This window comes from Mytilus edulis, chromosome 4, assembly GCF_963676685.1.
Source record: "Mytilus edulis chromosome 4, xbMytEdul2.2, whole genome shotgun sequence".
NCBI lineage: Eukaryota > Metazoa > Mollusca > Bivalvia > Mytilida > Mytilidae > Mytilus > Mytilus edulis.
Window position 1 is genome coordinate 23,801,656 of NC_092347.1, and position 17,082 is coordinate 23,818,737.

Consider the following 17,082-nt stretch of genomic DNA (forward strand, 5'->3'; position numbering starts at 1 on the left):
TATATATATATGGAAAAGTTATAATTTTTTACTTTCATATCCCTTGCCAGATGAAATAATTTTGCTTTTAATACAGAGATATGAATTTTTAAAAAGATATAACCAACACAGGGTTTCGAGATAAAATTGAAGACTTCAAAATTAGTAATATCAAGATTTCCGTTATAGCGATAACTTTACATGTATTGTTTGTTTATCATAAACCAGCGTCAAATGGATATTCATGTTCTATTTGTAAATCCACAGAGCATGTTATATGTGGTACATGTAAAAAAAAAAAATGGGGAAGAAGATTATGGAACATCTGGTGGTTTTTTTTTGTTTTTTTTTCAAATGAAAATGTAATTCAAACAGAGAGAACTTATGCATCTAAATGTATAGAAAAACTAATTATTGACAATTAAAACAAAATTTTAGAGGAAGCTCGCATTTGGTGTAATATTCTCATAGTAATTCCACAGGGTAAAAAAGGAAAGGGAATCCCCAAAAAAACATAATGGTAATTGTTCACCAAAAGTCTGAAAAAGGATATCGTCTGGCCAAAAAAAAATGGTATCTTGCTCGAACCAGTTCGAGGTTGCTAATTCTTCCCTTTTTTTGGGGGTACCTACAGATATTTTTACTGAACACTTTATTTATCTTAGGCGGGTCAGAAAATCTGATTCGATATGTGAAGGAAAATGTTTTCTAAAATGTGGATATTGTGGTAAAAACTACGGAAGCCGTAAGGGGACACACAAAACATTAGAAAATATTTTTTTTAATTCGAGATCACGATAAAACATTACCGTTTTACCGAGATCTCGATAAAAAATATATCGTTATCTCGATAAAACGAAATTGTTATATCGAGATCTCGATAAAAAATATATCGTTATCTCGAGAAAACGAAACTGTTATATCGAGATCTCGGATTATTATATCGTTATCTCGAGAAAACGAAACTTTAATATATCGTTATCTCGAGAAAACGAAACTGTTATATATCGAGATCTCGGATTATTATATCGTTATCTCGAGAAAACGAAACTTTAATATATCGTTATCTCGAGAAAACGAAACTGTTATATCGAGATCTCGGATTATTAAATCGTTATCTCGGTTTAATATATCGAGATCTCGATAAAAAATATATCGTTATCTCGAGAAAACGAAACTGTTATATCGAGATCTCGGATTATTATATCGTTATCTCGAGAAAACGAAACTGTTATATCGAGATCTCGGATTGTTATATCGTTATCTCGGATTATTTAATTGCTTCTTATCACGTGTCAACTTATTACACAATGGTGACAGTCAACACGGCGGAAAGAGTAAGTATGATTTGTGTGTTTTAAAGCTTGTTTTATATATGATGTTATGGTGATGTGTCACTATTATAGGTGCATTTAGCTGGGAATATATGATATGCGTAAGAAATCTGTATGGCAATATCTGAATAAATCAATTGAACAAATTCGTCAATTAGTGAATGTTTACAGTATAAACAAAACATGGTAAAGTTCTCTTAGAAATCATACTGTAAACACTGAAGAACACGATCATTTCCGTCAGGAAGGTAGAAAAAGGGACAGTACTTCTTGATGGGTTGATAAATCAGCGTCCAAACTTTAGAGGAGGTACATTTTTATGTTTTGATTGTGTTTGTTCATCCTTTAGAAGAAATATTGACATCTGTTTAATGTACCATTGACCGTCATATGAACGATCTAGGCTCATAATCTAAGATTTGCTGTAGCGGCCATGTTTTTAATTGGACCAAAACAAAGGTAGGATTGTTGGTAACATTCCTGCATAGTTTCGTCAAAATCCGTCAAGTGGTTTCAGAGAAGAAGGTGAAAATGTAAAAGTTTACGACGGATGACGGACGCAACGTGATGGTAAAAGCTCACACTGACTTTCAGTTAGGTGAGCTAAAAAGGATTATATTTTCATCCCAATTTTTATCAATTATGTGTATAGTAATCCTTTGGGTAAACATTTTATCAATTCAATGAGATATGAGGAACTCTTTCTTTTGAATTCTATAGTCGGATAATCGGAAGATCTGCTATATGTATGTAGACAAAAAGACAAAAATTACAACAAAGTTCCAAAGTCATAACATTTGTATATACTAGAACACACCCGTGATATCACGGGTCCGTGACTGAATTAAAGTATATAACTATGCGTAAGCCTTATTTTAGTACTAGTATTGTCATCTGATAAAGTCATGCCGATTATAAGTTTCACAGTTTTCTCTGCTTTCAAAATCTTTCTGTTTGAACCCGTCGACCTGGATTTTATCAGTTATTGGTAATATTGGAGTATTTTTTAATAACAGCATTGTCCTATATTAGTTATAAATAAAGTTGAATTCTTTGATTCGCTGTTTTAAGTCATGCCGGCTAACAAATCGAAAACTACCTATACGCCTTATTTTAAGTCCAGATTTTTTGTATTCGTATTGACATCTTAGATAGTCATACTGATTAAAATACTACAATAGGGAACAATATGACAATGATTGAATTTAGAAGTGTCAACCCTTTGATTATGACCCGTGTATATAGCAAAATCCTAAATACACCGTTTTGTGGTGCGCCTGTAAGATGCGCAACGTACAGATAAGGTAATAGGTAACAGGTGAATATATTATTTATATCGATATCGGATTCTACCCGGAACTTGTTAACGGGTCTGGAGTGGTGTAAATTCTAATCAACACCATTGTTCTAATATTAGCTATATATAAAGTTGAATTCTTTGGTTTGTCATTTTTACCCCATGACGGCTGACAAATTCGACCTCGTTATTTTAGTATTATAGATATATACAAAAATATTTGATCTTGACAGTTTCTTTTGTAGGTAAACGTGCTTCGTTTGGTGAAGAGATATTTTGAAATGGAATTCTTTTATAGAGATATTGTCAAGATTTTACAAATGAATCATGCCATTAGTATATCACTTCATCAGGTTAAGAGGTATTTAAAAGAAATGAATCTTGCTCGTAGAAAAGACTACTCAAATATTCGATCTGTATTTAACTTTGTTCATACGCAAGTCACTTCATACGGACCAGCGCATGGATATCGTTGGATGTATCAGAAGTGTAAGCGGCACGGGTTTAAAATAAAAAGAGACCACATTAGCCTCATGCTTAACACAATTGATCCAGAGGGGGTATATCTTAGAGCCCGGCGAAGACTAAAAAGAAGAGAATATTTTTCAAGGGGGCCAAATTTTTGTTGGCATTTGGACTCCTACGATAAATTGAAAAGATACGGCTTATGCATCAATGCTTGCATCGATGGGTTTTCCAGGAAAATAATATGGCTCAAAGTTGGTAGATCTAGTAGTAATCCAAAAGTCATAGCTAGGTATTTTATAGACGCAATAGAAGAGCATAGAGGTCATCCATATAGCATGAGAGGTGATATGGGCACAGAAAATGGGCTGGTTGCAGTAATGCAGACGTTGTTTGCTGGAGATGAAGTGACAATACCTTTCATTTACGGAAAAAGCACTATGAACACTAGAATTGAGTCCTGGTGGGGCATTTTGCGAAAGAAGTGCTGTCAAGTATGGATATCAGCGATGAAAGGCCTTCAGGAACGAGGTCAATTTTCAGGAGACAAACTTGACATTAACCTAATTCAATTTTGTTGCATGCAGTTACTTCAGGTACCTTTCTTTTCTATTTGTAGAAATATTTTACCTTCCAATATGAGCTCATGGCAATAGGCTTTCTTTGAAAGATCCTTTTTGATACCAATTTTTGTTGTACGTTTTACTTGTTAAAAACTCTTATTTTGATATAAGGAATGTATTATGTTTTTTAATCAATCCCTCACAAACGGTATTTTAAGGGAAAATATAGATTATTTGATACGTTGCTTGGAGCATAACTACGTAATTGGCTTACACTTCAAAATTGTTTTATTTTAGTTATCAGTTAGGTCATTACACGATCTACTGTATCTACTAAATCATTGGAATGTCACTCCGTATTCATCGTAGTAATTTTCATTTGACTAATTTATTTTAGGATGAAGGATTTGATATCGAGGTGCTTGGGTTTTTTTTTCTATTATCAGTCGTTTAGGTTGTCTGAGCTGCCTGTCAGCAACAGCGAGTGTTCTCTTGTGAATCTTTTTATTTATGTTTTGTCTTCTTTTTCTGTAAACATGGTAAATTGTCTATGATTTTTCTCGATGAATTGGATCCTTTTTAATTCTTATTTAGATTGTACGTTTTACTTGTTCAAAATTGTTATTCTCATCTTGGTATATCAGGGACAGGCTGCATTAAATACGTTTAACCCCGCCTCATATTTTTAAGTGTGCGCCTGTCTTATGCCAGGAACCTTTGTCAGAGTTTGTATTTGAATTAATCTTTTAATTTCTTTCTGGGAGAAGGTTTCTCATTTGGTTTGCCTTGGTGTTAAGTTGGCATATCCTCATGATGCCCTATGGGACCATACATAGACGGTCGTACATGGTGTACATGCTGCATGGCGGCCTCCGTATGTCACGATTTAATTGTTCGATGATTTGGTATCTGATTGGCATTTATTCCATAAATTGTACCTGACTTCTAATGATTGTAACGTATAGGAGTTTTTGTAATAAGTAATATCCTATTTTAACGTATAAACTCGTAAACGACATACATATCAAATGTGATCTGGAACAGAAAAAAAAATAACATCATAGAAAAAAGTTACCCACATTAGGATTTCTCGGTAACGCGAAATTGTAGAAGAGGGACGAAAGATACCAAAGGGACAGTCAAACTCATAAATCTAAAACAAACTGACAACGCCATGGCTAAAAATGAAAAAGACAAACAAACAACAGCACACACGACACAACATAGAAAACTAAAGAATAAACAACACGAACCCCACCAAAAAACTAGGAGTGATCTCAGGTGCTCCGGAAGGGTAAGCAGATCCTGCTCCACATGCGGCACCCGTCGTGTTGCTTATGTGATAACAAATCCGTCTAAGGTGGACGATCCGAGAATTTTGAAAAGGAAGGGTGCTAGAACAAATGAGGGGTGGTGGTGTGCCAGGCTACTATTTGCCGATTTTGGCCTATATTTCACATGAATTTAACAAAATTTTCCAAAAAAAAAAGGGGGTGCACATACCCGGAACACCCACTTCCCCCACCTTTTAATCGTGTGCTGTTGAATCTGGACATATTTTGAGAATGACACATATACTTTCAGTCGACGTTTCGTCTTAATGTATGTTTGCCAATCAGAACCTAGAGAAGACAATTACGCCAACAAGATTGGACTTTTACAGGGACATTTGGAACAAACTGATCAGCCCTACTTCTAACGGTAGTGTACAATTAATGGGGAAGATTTTAATCAAATTGCATTTGAAAATCTTGTGATTTGATTGGCCTTTTGTCCTGATTAAAAATGAAAAATGGCTTTGTCTTTTTTACAGAACGAACTAGATGACACTGCGCAGGTATGGAACACTCATTATATTAGAAGTAGAGAGTATGTTTTTCATGGACGGCCTGTCAACATGTATCTTTATCCCGACTTGTTCAATGCTGAGGAGCATATTCGACAGGTCGATGACGACGTGCTACACTTTTGTCGATCAGAATGCGCTGAAGAGGACGAGTACCCATGCGAAGAAGAGATTTTTGAGTTGGGATGCATTTACATGGAGGAAAATCTACTGAAACCACCCGAAAACGTCGACGAGTCAGTAGCGCTATACCTAAGTTTGCGTCGCTGGTTTATTCAACAGCTATGAAAATGAAAGAGATACAAAATAAATAAATTGGTTTATGCTCTCGCTCTTTTGTATTTGCATGTAGTGATATACAAAGCAGTACCTTACGAAAATGGGTGTAACCGATGTTCTTCTATCACACAGGTACAAAATATGGTAGTTTTTTTTTATAAAGATCTTGGCTTTTGACTTTGTAAACGTTCCAAAATGATACGTGGAAATAACCATGCTAATGATTTTTGTTGTATATCAGACCGAGTGCGTACATATATAGGTCTTTTGATACTTGAACTGTCAATCAACTGTTTGCTAATTACACTTGTTCCATCTTGTTCCGTATGTCAATTCTCTGAGATATTCTCCAATGCTTCTCTTTCTTTTGCTCTATCTCACACCGTATCCAAACGTTGGTCTTTTGTTCTTTTTGCTAAAAAAAAATTCTTCTTCTTTTGCGCTCTCTTGCACCGTATCCCAACCTTTTTCTTTTCTTCTTTTCGCTCAAAATAGCTCTCCCCACACAACTTATCCCCACCTTTGTCTTTTGTTTTTTTTCTCGCTCCAATGGGCTCTTTTCCGTTCCTATTCCCGGTACCCCCGGTGATCTACACTGCTCTGATCCGTGCTCACAACCTTGCTTTTCCTACTTTTGGCGTTATTTTGACAGCAAAGGAGGAGAAGAGAGACTGTGGCCGATGCAAAATGTAACCATGAGTCGTATGAGCAAGCCAACGAGTCATACGAAAAAGCCACGAGTCGTATGAGCAACCATACGAGTAGTATGAGGTACCCTGCGAGCAACGACTCTCTCGGTCTCTTTCACTCACTTGTTAGGTGTTTGTGTCTCGTGTCCAAAATTCCTCAAAAATAGACATGAGTCGTATTAGCATAGCTTTGAGCACTATGAGCAACATTTCGATTCGTATGAAAAAGAGTGGACACACTGAAATGTCTCGCCTGTTCCAGTGTTCATAATATAACTTATGTTGTAAGTATAAAAAACAAGTTTAAACCACAAGCATTATAAATAAATAAACATTTAAATGATCAATGTACATGAGACGAAGGTGAGATAAACCCTTTCAGACAGAAATGTAGTTCATGCACTCATTCCATACAACAAATCTAGTTTACCTATTGCTAAAAGTATCTCCGAATAAACCTCTTAAAAAATAACCTTGACCATGAAATATAGGTCAAGATCAACTTACACCTACTTAACAGACATACACACCTTACAATTATTCCCTACACCAAATATAGTTATACTATCCCTTTAGTATCTGAAAGAAGGCCAAATCAGATAAATGTAACATTGGCCAATGAACCATGACCTTGAGGTCAAGGTCAAATGATTATTGCCAGAATGGAATCCATACACGAAATATAATTGACTTCTGAGAAATAGACCATATCACAAATTTTTAATTTGGCCAGTCAACCATGAAAAAGAGGTCAAGGTCAGATTATTATTGACAGACAGACATGTACACCTTACAAACATTCCATACACCAAATATAATTGACTGGATACTTATAGTATCTGCAAAATAGACCAAAACACCAAAAAAATATACTTTGACCACTGAATCATGAAAATGAGGTCACGGTCAGATGTCACCTGCCAGTTGGACATGAACAACTACAATCATTGCACAACCAATTATAGAAGACCTATTGCTTTATAGATATGGACTTATAAAAAAGAAGATGTGGTATGATTGCCAATGAGACAACTATCCACAAAAGACAAAAATGACACAGACATTAACAACTATAGGTCATCGTACGGCCTTCAACAATGAGCAAAGCCCATACCGCATAGTCAGCTATAAGAGGCCCCGATAAGACACTGTAAAACAATTCAAACGAGAAAACTAACGGCCTTATTTATGAAAAAAAAAAAATGAACGAAAAACAAATATGTAACACATAAACAAACATTAACCTTGTTAACTGATCCATGCAATGATGTCGAGGCCAAGTGAAAACTGACTGACAGACATGAGGACCTTGCAAGGTAGTACATATCAAATATACGGGTATCCTATTACTTATATTAAGCGAGAAATTATCATTGCAAAAGAAAAAGATTTTTTTTCTCAAGTAGTTACTGAACCATGGAAATGACGACAAGGAAAATCGTCATGACAGACGAAAAGTTCGTAACATAAGGCATCTATATATAAAGTATGAATTATCCAGGTCATCTACCTTCTGGAAAATAAAGCTTTTAAATCAAGCGCTAACGCTACCGGATCACTATTCCTAAGTCTCGCTTTCTGCGACAGAAGTCGCTGGCGAGACAAAAACCCTGAAAGTAACGACTCTTAACGCTGTAAAGCATGATTCAGACTAACGTTTCACCGCACACACACCATTCCCACGCTGAGACCTTGACCTTTTACCTTGAAAATCGATAGCTTCCGAGTAGATACAAAGGACTATCATCAAAACTCGTCAAAACTCATTGAAAGATGTTGATTCTAAAGTGTCCACAAAGGGATGATATGGACAACATAAACAATTACAAGTATTACTGCGACCTTGACCTCTGACTTTGAAATTCAAAAGCATCCGTGATATTGTTTTGGACTATCATCAAACGAAGCATGCTGATTCTAGAGTGTCCACAAGAAATGTTTCGGTGGAAGGACGGAAGCTTTCAAATATTCCCACGCAACTAAATTAGCAAATAAATCTGTCGTTCGTCATTACTGTGAAGTTTCAAAACATTTAGCCTAACAGTTTCAGAGGAGAAGATTTTAGAAAATCGGCCAATGAGAATCTAAGATTTGCTATAGCGACCCTGTTTTTCATTGGACCAGAACAAAAATAAGTAAGTTCGTAAAGAACCTTCAACTGAACATTCCTATAAAGTTTCGTTTAAATCCGTCCAGTGGTTTCAAAGAAGAAGATGAAAATGTGAAAAGATTACGACTGACGACGGATGCAACTTGATGGTCAGGTGAGCTTTAAATGTAGCATAAGGACATGAAAGATAGACTGTGCCAAGTTCAAAGTAAATCCCTTCAGTGGTTTTTGAGAGAAAATTTTCGGAATGTTAACAGCGGGCGACATACGATGGAAAGCAAAAGCACAAATAGTCTTCGGCTAGGTATGCTAAGCTAAAAAATAAATATCATGAAATCTCCTTCAATATCTTTATTTGGTCAACAAAACTGACAAAATAATATAAAGCTGAAAAATGGGGGCCCGTATGCATAACACATCTTAAGGTTATATTTGTTCGTAAAGGACAGTTTTTTCTTCAAAAGCAATGGACGTCTACTGGTACTCTAAATGGAAATCTTAACTTCAGTATTTTTATGAATACAGGCTCAGGCCATTCTCAGTAATGCATCATACTCAGTACATTTTATATATTGAACTGAAAAGCAAACTTAATCATGTTTACTTAATAATATTTACATTAAAAAGTTACATTCAGTGCATATGATATTAAAGTTTTAATAAAGAAAAAAAGCTAAAAACTTTATGATCTTATTTAAATTGGTCTAAATTTGAAAAAAATGAAAACAAAATTTCGACAGGAATACCTCTGACTCAGAAAAAAAGTGTAATTCACACTGAATAAAAGTGTCAACGAGTTAAAATAATGGTGGAAAGGTTATTTATTGGTTACATGCCTAAAATTACCCCAGTTGCTGGAAACTACTCTGATACTTTCAGAAAGTACTCCTACAGCTTATTAAAAAAAAAGGCAAAAAAGGGACATATCTCCCAAGACGAGACATTGGAGCAATGTAATTAATATGCTGACCAATATTTTGATAGCTTTACTGCTTTACAAATACTGAGTCTAACCTCATGATCTATTTCAAGCCATTTGAACATTGTTAGTAAACCCTTTAGATAATGTTTACCTAGTTAAGATCAGGACCCTTTTGATTTTTACAGGGTCAAAGATTTTAATATGTTTATGATGGATAGTTGACCCATATCGATAATACTTTCAGGAGGTTTGATCCAGTACAAAAACGCATAAAGTTTTGAAGTCCTTTCTCGTCTAAACTTTTTATAAACTTTTAAAGATAACCAGCCACAATCTGTTCTTTGAGTTCAAGAACATCAGGAAACTTTAGAAGTTTCAACACTTTTGCAACTGTTGGGTTCTTGTCTTCATAAACTCTTGAACTCTTAGCTGGCCTGTTTGTGGAGTTAATGATGAAGTCTTTGAAGGTGATTCATTTGATGGATCAGAAGATAAGTTAGCGACTTGTTTATTTACTTGTAGTAATTTGTGATCAGGTAAACTATCATCGGATGGAGATTCCATTTCAGAACAGCCCACAGCAGTTGTTGGTAACTTCTTGCTGTATATGTAAAATCGTAGAAGTTTTGATCCTGTCAAAGTATATAGGTCTCCAATTGTGCAATCATTGTCCATTCTGCCTCCCATAAAATTTCTGACTTCAAATTGAAAATCTGTTACGTTTCCTCTTTTCGATTTGCCATTCAGGAAAAATACCTTCTTCCCATGTTGCAGGATATCATCTTGCATCCAGGTCTTCGGTGCATTGATGTATCTTACGCCTCCACCATTTAGTGTCCTGACTTGACGATATTCACTACTTCTGTAATCGTAATCAAACCACCCAATTTCAATCTTCCTCTCTTGCTTTTTGGCATTGTCATTCCCTTTCAGCTTTCAATAAAGAATGAAGAACGAATGTACAAAAACAAAGAAATTAAACAACTAAACACTCTTTATTCAATGTTTACTTTTTAGCTCATTTTTTTTCAATTGCTAAATATGTGATAAATAGATTATTATTCACTGTAAATTATTCCTGTACATGCACACAGTTGCTTACATTACTCAGTTGCTTACATTACTCAGTTGCTTACCCATGCTACACTACACAAGTATTGGTACTCCAGATCTATATAGTGGAGGAAAGAATAAAGAAGAAGAAGAATATGGCATTTTCCATATCGACCCTATTATCAGCCCTTGACCCATATCTATACCTTGGGCTAAAGCCCTTGGTCCGATATGAGAGTCTTTGGCTATTAATTGGGCCGATATGGAAAATGCCATGTGATAATCTTTAATAATACCATTTTCAAAATATATGCAATTAACAGCAAATATGGTCAATTTTGAAGTTTAAGGGGATAAACCCCAAATAAGGGATTGTCGTACGACTTGCCGTACAATGGAGACTTTAGCAGATCTTCTAATTCGGTAGAAGGAATGTTGACTCCTTTAGTCTCTACATGGCCTGGGACTATAATACTAACGGGACTGGAAACCGTTACACCAATCAGTGTAATAATATCTACATCACAGCCGTTAGAACGAGACTTTACCTGCGCTATTTATTGATACGCCATATTGTTTTGACAGTGACATCGTGCCTTGATCTTATAATTTCGGTAATTTGTTTTTCTATTTTATAGTTACAATGTATTAGTAATGATTATCCTTAACATAAACATGATTACTTTAATGATAAAAGATATCCCGATCTTTGACAGTTAATATAAATCACCAAATCCCGCCTTAATTGTAAAAATTAACATATAAAAATTGAAATTTTCAGGATTAAAATAGCGTGGGGACGATGTGGAAAAAAGTATATGATTCATAAAATGTCTTATAACTTTTGATTGAAAAGAATTACGCAAGTTCGGTTTGTTGTAAAGTCATATTTATAGGTGATAGTTTGGATTTGCCTTTTTTTATTTTTTAGTATAATAGTCCCAGATATGGCCAAATAGGCTGTCCACATCTCCAAGGTCTATTTTTTAGTAACGGCAGCCATGTTTTTCGGAAAATGGCTATGTGCGACACAATTTTTTAAGAAAATATACCCTAAAGAGGATTGTGGCAATGTTTCGTCTAAATCCCTTTAGTGGCTTCATACGTTTGTTAACTTAACAGATAAACAAAATGGACACCATTGAGTGATGACAATAGCTTACAAGCACCTTCGGTCCAGGTGAGCTCACAAGAGAAAGTTGTGATGGGGACACAAATAGGTTTAAATTCATATGCATATTATATGCATTCTTGTATGCAACACACTTTCTCATGTTGGTTAACAATCATGTAGAGCGGACACAATTTGGACGGACTGACAATCTAATTACTTTAGGGCTCCCGTTGATAGTCAGCGTGGCCTTAATTAACAGTGTGACATGTGGATGACAAATAGACAGACATTTGTATACCATAAAACTTCCAGCAAAATAATTTAAAGAGCTTATAAACATGATTAAAACTGTGAAAGTATAAATAAACTCATCATAGATACCAGGACAAAATTTAGTATATACGCCAGACGCGCGTTTCGTCTACAAAAGACTCATCAGTGACGCTCGAATCCAAAAAAGTTAAAAAGGCCAAATAAAGTACGAAGTTGAAGAGCATTGAGGACCAAAATTCATAAAAGTTTTGCCAAATCCAGCTAAGGTAATCTATGCCTGAGGTAGTATAAAGTACCCCCAATTATAATGTAGTATTGTGTATTGAAATGTGAATATACATGTAATAATGATAATGTACCTTCTCTTCTCCAATTGTTTGTATTGATTCATCTGATGCATTTCCATTTCTTAAAAATTCAAATACTTCACAGTAGTCATCCATTTCTTTCTGTAAAACAAAGACAAATATCAATATGATAATAACATCAAGAGTAATAACAAAATTACCGAACTGATGAGCAAAAATCCAGGGCAGTAGTCAATAAATAAAAACAATAAAATTTAAAAAATCGATAAATAACGCTTATCAGGGGCAATAACTCTTCCATGGAGAAAACACATACCTTTGAATTCAATTAAATAATATTAAATCAGGCCGTTGCGCAAAAATATGGAAATTCGCCAACAATGGGAGAAAAGATGTTCCCCATTTTGAGAAACAGATAATCGTATGGAAAACTTTACTTTAGTTTTTGGTGTTATGGCTGATTAAGTTATACTCAACCAGCACTGACTTAAACATGCTTACTTCAGACTTTTTCATATTCACGCCGGGTATCCTGGCACACGGAACCGCAATATCCATAGCACAGAGTTCTAGTTCTGTAGGTCAGTAGTGAGAATGTGGATCTAGGGAGTCCTCTGCTTTCAGAGATTGACGGAACCGGGATGGCACATAGATTGTGGACATGTCACAATGAATGCACACTTACTGTCTGTGTATTAAATCTGGACAGAAAGGACAGTAGGCAAATAAAACTCTGTTGAGTCAGAAAATTTCAGTGCGTGAAATTTTATTCATTTATTGCACACATCGAAACAAAGCATGTTTTTCCCAAGATACAGGAATTTACGGTTAATCCAGCTATTTTGGAGAAGGGCAGAACTGTTGCATGGACCATTTGATTTTCAGGGGTGGGGGATGGGTTGGCTTTTCATGTGGACCCAGATTTTTTTCCCCAGCAAATTTAGGGCCAGGATAATTTTATCTAAGAAAACCCAGATGCCTCCCCTCTCCCCCCTCAGAAAAATCAAATGGTCTGTACCTTTGAGGCCCACTTTTCTCTTTGAGCATGTTGAGATCAATTTATTCCACCCTTCCTGGACAAATAATTCCCCCCCTCAAATTTCAGGATATTATAAATAGTCAGGCCCCCTGAAGTTAAAATGGTCGGTCCTTTAGGGATATTTGAACATGAATCCGGGTCTGTTTGCTCTAATTCACGTTGCCCTAGGACCTGTTCACTCTACTTCTTGTTTGTCCTATGTCCGTTCACTCTGATGTTTCATACATGTTTCATATATTTTATTGTTTGTTGGAAATTCCACCAACTTTTTATCTTGTTTTTGCTGTATATTTTCTATCATTTAATTTATCTGCAAGTTATATAATCACTGTGATACAATTTTATTGTATTGTCTAAATTGTTTTACATGTATATACGTTTGTGTGCTTTGTGATTTTTTTCCCTTCATAAAGTTGTTTTACTGTATTGAGACTTTAAATCAAGGTGTGTCGTGACTTATCGTGTTCTGTATTTGATCACATTTATACATTTTATACATTAACTCGGAGAGAACAGACACCATGTATTTTCTCTTCATAATATATAAATGGTTTTACATTACGAATTTTTGGGCCCCTTTATAGCTGGCTGTTCCATGTGAGCCAAGGCTCCGTGTTGAAGGCCGTACCTTGACCTATAATGGTTTACTTTTATAAATTGTTATTTGGATGGAGAGTTGTCTCATTGGCATTCACACCACATCTTCCTATATCTACATGTATCATGTCTATGTATATATGTTACAGTGAATTTGTATAATCAGGGATTATGTAGAATCCCTGATTTTTATGGGAATATGTAGAATCACTGAAATCATTAGTAATTATATATAATCCCTGAAAATGACCAGTGATTTTACATACTCACTGAACATGTTAATCATGTTAATGATTATTATACAAACTCCCTAATATGATTTCAGGGATAATCAATAATTTAAGATTCCTTTGTTTAATAATCTTATTTTAATATAATAGACAAATTATAATATTTTTCTTTCATATTCCTTTCCAAATGAGATAAATCTGCTTTTAAACACAGAGGGTGATCTTAAAGATATAACTTACAGGGTTTTTAGAAAAAGTTGAAGCTGACTTCACAATTACTAAAGTATTTTTAATTGGAAACGAACCTAGGGCGAACGAAATCCATGGGCGAACGAACCCACCGCAAACTGACCTAGGCCAGGGCGAACATGTAACTAGAGTGAAACGGTCCAGTTACCCTTTAACTTGAAATGCCGGGGTGAGGAGGGGGGGGGGGGGGATTTGATTTATTTTTCTCAGTAAGAATAAGGATTTATAACGTTGGTGAGACAATGCCAGAACATTTAATTATTCTTTGAGGTGGCATTATTATTCTGTATGAAAGATCTTTGCATACAGCATAATAATGCCACCTCAGAAAAGATCCTCTATCAAATTAGTCTTTTTCTAGTCCAAATAATTATGACGTCTGGCAAGGCTATTTTAATTTTTTTTCTGGGACGCCTTCCTATGGCAAGGCTATTTTAATTAATCCTACATCGTAGGAAGTCATCCCAGAAAAAAAAAAAAATTAAAAAAGCCTTGCCAGACGTCATAGACGTAGAAAGGCGTCCCAGAAAAAAAATTAAAATAGCCTTGCCAGACGTCATAATTATTTTGACTAGTCTTTTTCCTGAAAATTCAGGATCGCAATAAGTGTTGTTTGTTTCGGAACTTTAAACAAAAGCCCCCCTGTTTAAGATTTAAATGGTCGGTCCTTTATAAAACTTAACATCTTGAATGTGTCGAAGTGACTGCAAACTTCTGCAAAAATAGTGGTGAAAAATACGCTATATTCTAACATGTCTTACCTAGTTCATGGAAAGTATAATAAAGGGGGAAGATACGAACCTTATTGTATTTGTATAATACCTCCTACTAAGGAGCATCACCATAAGGTATGCTGTAGAGGAGGACATATTAGCACATTGTTTCGGCCGTGACAGATTAATGTGAGCATTTGCCTATCCAGTTTCAAAGACAGGCCGTAACGGGTCTTACTAACAGAAAGTTAACCATCCCAAAACTTAAATAAACAATACAAGACCATGCTTGCATAATTAAATGCATGCATGTTAGGGTCCCATTAAAACAAGAAATGAAACAAAACGAAACGTAACGAAACGAATTAATAACCGAAACAAAACAAAACACATTGAAATAAAATAAGAATTTGAGTAATACACTAAAAGAGAAATAACTTTATTAGCCTCATATACCATATATATACGAACCCATAAATACATTGACACTCACCATAGGCACTTGTGATCACTTGTCTCAGAATTTTCAAGCTATTATATGTATATCTTTTTTACCAAGAGTTTTTGGAAATCGTTTTTATATATCATATCTCATAACTATATATAGGGTCTATATTTTTGACTGAAATAGTTTAGGTACATCGCAAAATACGCATATAAAAAAAAGAAGAGGTGGTATGCTTCCCAATGAGAAAACTCTCCAAAAGGGACCAAAAATGACACAGAAATTAACAACTATAGGTCACCGTACGGCCTTTTACAATGAGCAAAGCTCATACCGCATAGTCAGTTGTAAAAGGCCCCGAAATGACAAATGTAAAACAATGCAAACAAGAAAACTAAGGGCCTAATTAATGTATAATAAATGAACGAAAAATAAATATGTTTGTTTTATGTGTTACATATTTGTTTTTCGTTCATTTTTTATATAAATAAGGTCGTTAGTTTTCTCGTTTGAAATGTTTTATATTGTCATATCGGGGCCTTCTATAGCTGAGTATGCGGTATGGAATTTGCTCATTGTTGAAGGCCGGACGGTGATCTATAGTTGTTAATTGTGGAGAGTTGTCTCATTGGCAATTATACCACCTCTTATTTTCTATATGTAACACAACAACAAACGACAACCACTGAATTACAGGCTCCTGACTTGGGACAGGCACATACATACATAATGTGGCGGGGTTAAACATGTTAGCCGGATCCCAACCCTCCCTTAACCTAGGACAGTGGTGTAACAGTACAAGTTCTACATAAGACATGTTTGTTTACTGTAAAAATTGACTAATTGACGAATTTGTGAAATTGCTTCACTCACATATTGCCATACAGATTTCTTACCCGTATCATATATTCCTATGTGAATGCACCTATAATAGTGAAACATCCTGATCACATCAAATATTGGAAGTAACTTTCCGGGCTTCTTTATCATGCATATCGAGTGAACAGTCATTCAAACAAGCTTTGAAACACACAAATCATACTTACTCCTTCCGCCGGGTTGCCTGCCACCTCTTGATCCGCCATTTTGTAATCAGTTAACACGTGATAACTAACAATCCGAGATCTCGATTAAACAATCCGAGATAACGATATAATAATCCGAGATCTCAATATAACAGTTTCGTTTTCTCGAGATAACGATATATTAAAGTTTCGTTTTCTCGAGATAACGATTTAATAATCCGAGATCTCGATATAACAGTTTCGTTTTCTCGAGATAACGATATATTAAAGTTTCGTTTTCTCGAGATAACGATATAATAATCCGAGATCTCGATATAACAGTTTCGTTTTCTCGAGATAACGATATATTAAAGTTTCGTTTTCTCGAGATAACGATATAATAATCCGAGATCTCGATATAACAGTTTCGTTTTCTCGAGATAACGATATATTTTTTTATCGAGATCTCGATATATTAAACCGAGATAACGATTTAATAATCCGAGATCTCGATATAACAGTTTCGTTTTATCGAGATAACGATATATTTTTTATCGAGATCTCGATATAACA

At 35.1% G+C, this 17,082-nt stretch overlaps 3 protein-coding genes across 3 annotated transcripts in view; 2 read left to right on the plus strand and 1 right to left on the minus strand.

Annotated features, from left to right (window-relative positions):
* The window catches only part of LOC139521303 (organic cation transporter-like protein), a 51,870-nt gene that overhangs the window by 6,889 nt on the left and 27,899 nt on the right, over nt 1–17,082 (plus strand). The window lies entirely within an intron of this gene.
* Nucleotides 1,723–5,810, plus strand: LOC139519257 (uncharacterized). The gene is made up of 2 exons (XM_071311222.1): nt 1,723–3,671; nt 5,452–5,810. Exons 1-2 carry the CDS (start codon nt 2,892–2,894, stop codon nt 5,770–5,772), a joined length of 1,101 nt encoding a protein of 366 aa, XP_071167323.1. The 5' UTR covers nt 1,723–2,891; the 3' UTR covers nt 5,773–5,810.
* LOC139519258 (uncharacterized) lies at nt 8,899–16,611 on the minus strand. Its single transcript, XM_071311223.1, has 3 exons — nt 16,552–16,611; nt 12,284–12,373; nt 8,899–10,417 (listed from the first exon to the last, which is right to left on the minus strand). The coding sequence occupies exons 1-3, from the start codon at nt 16,588–16,590 to the stop codon at nt 9,860–9,862; spliced, it is 687 nt and encodes a 228-aa protein (XP_071167324.1). The 5' UTR covers nt 16,591–16,611; the 3' UTR covers nt 8,899–9,859.

What these genes read in the sequence shown, in the direction of transcription:
- LOC139519257 (XM_071311222.1), top strand. Translation starts at nt 2,892, where the DNA reads ATGGAATTCTTTTATAGAGATATTGTCAAGATTTTACAAATGAATCAT. An exon ending in GTTGCATGCAGTTACTTCAG is followed by an intron (nt 3,672 to 5,451) that starts GTACCTTTCTTT and finishes TCTTTTTTACAG; the next exon opens with AACGAACTAGATGACACTGC.
- LOC139519258 (XM_071311223.1), bottom strand. Translation starts at nt 16,590, where the DNA reads ATGGCGGATCAAGAGGTGGCAGGCAACCCGGCGGAAGGA. An exon ending in CAGGCAACCCGGCGGAAGGA is followed by an intron (nt 12,374 to 16,551) that starts GTAAGTATGATT and finishes TTTGTTTTACAG; the next exon opens with AAAGAAATGGATGACTACTG. An exon ending in AAACAATTGGAGAAGAGAAG is followed by an intron (nt 10,418 to 12,283) that starts GTACATTATCAT and finishes CTTTATTGAAAG; the next exon opens with CTGAAAGGGAATGACAATGC.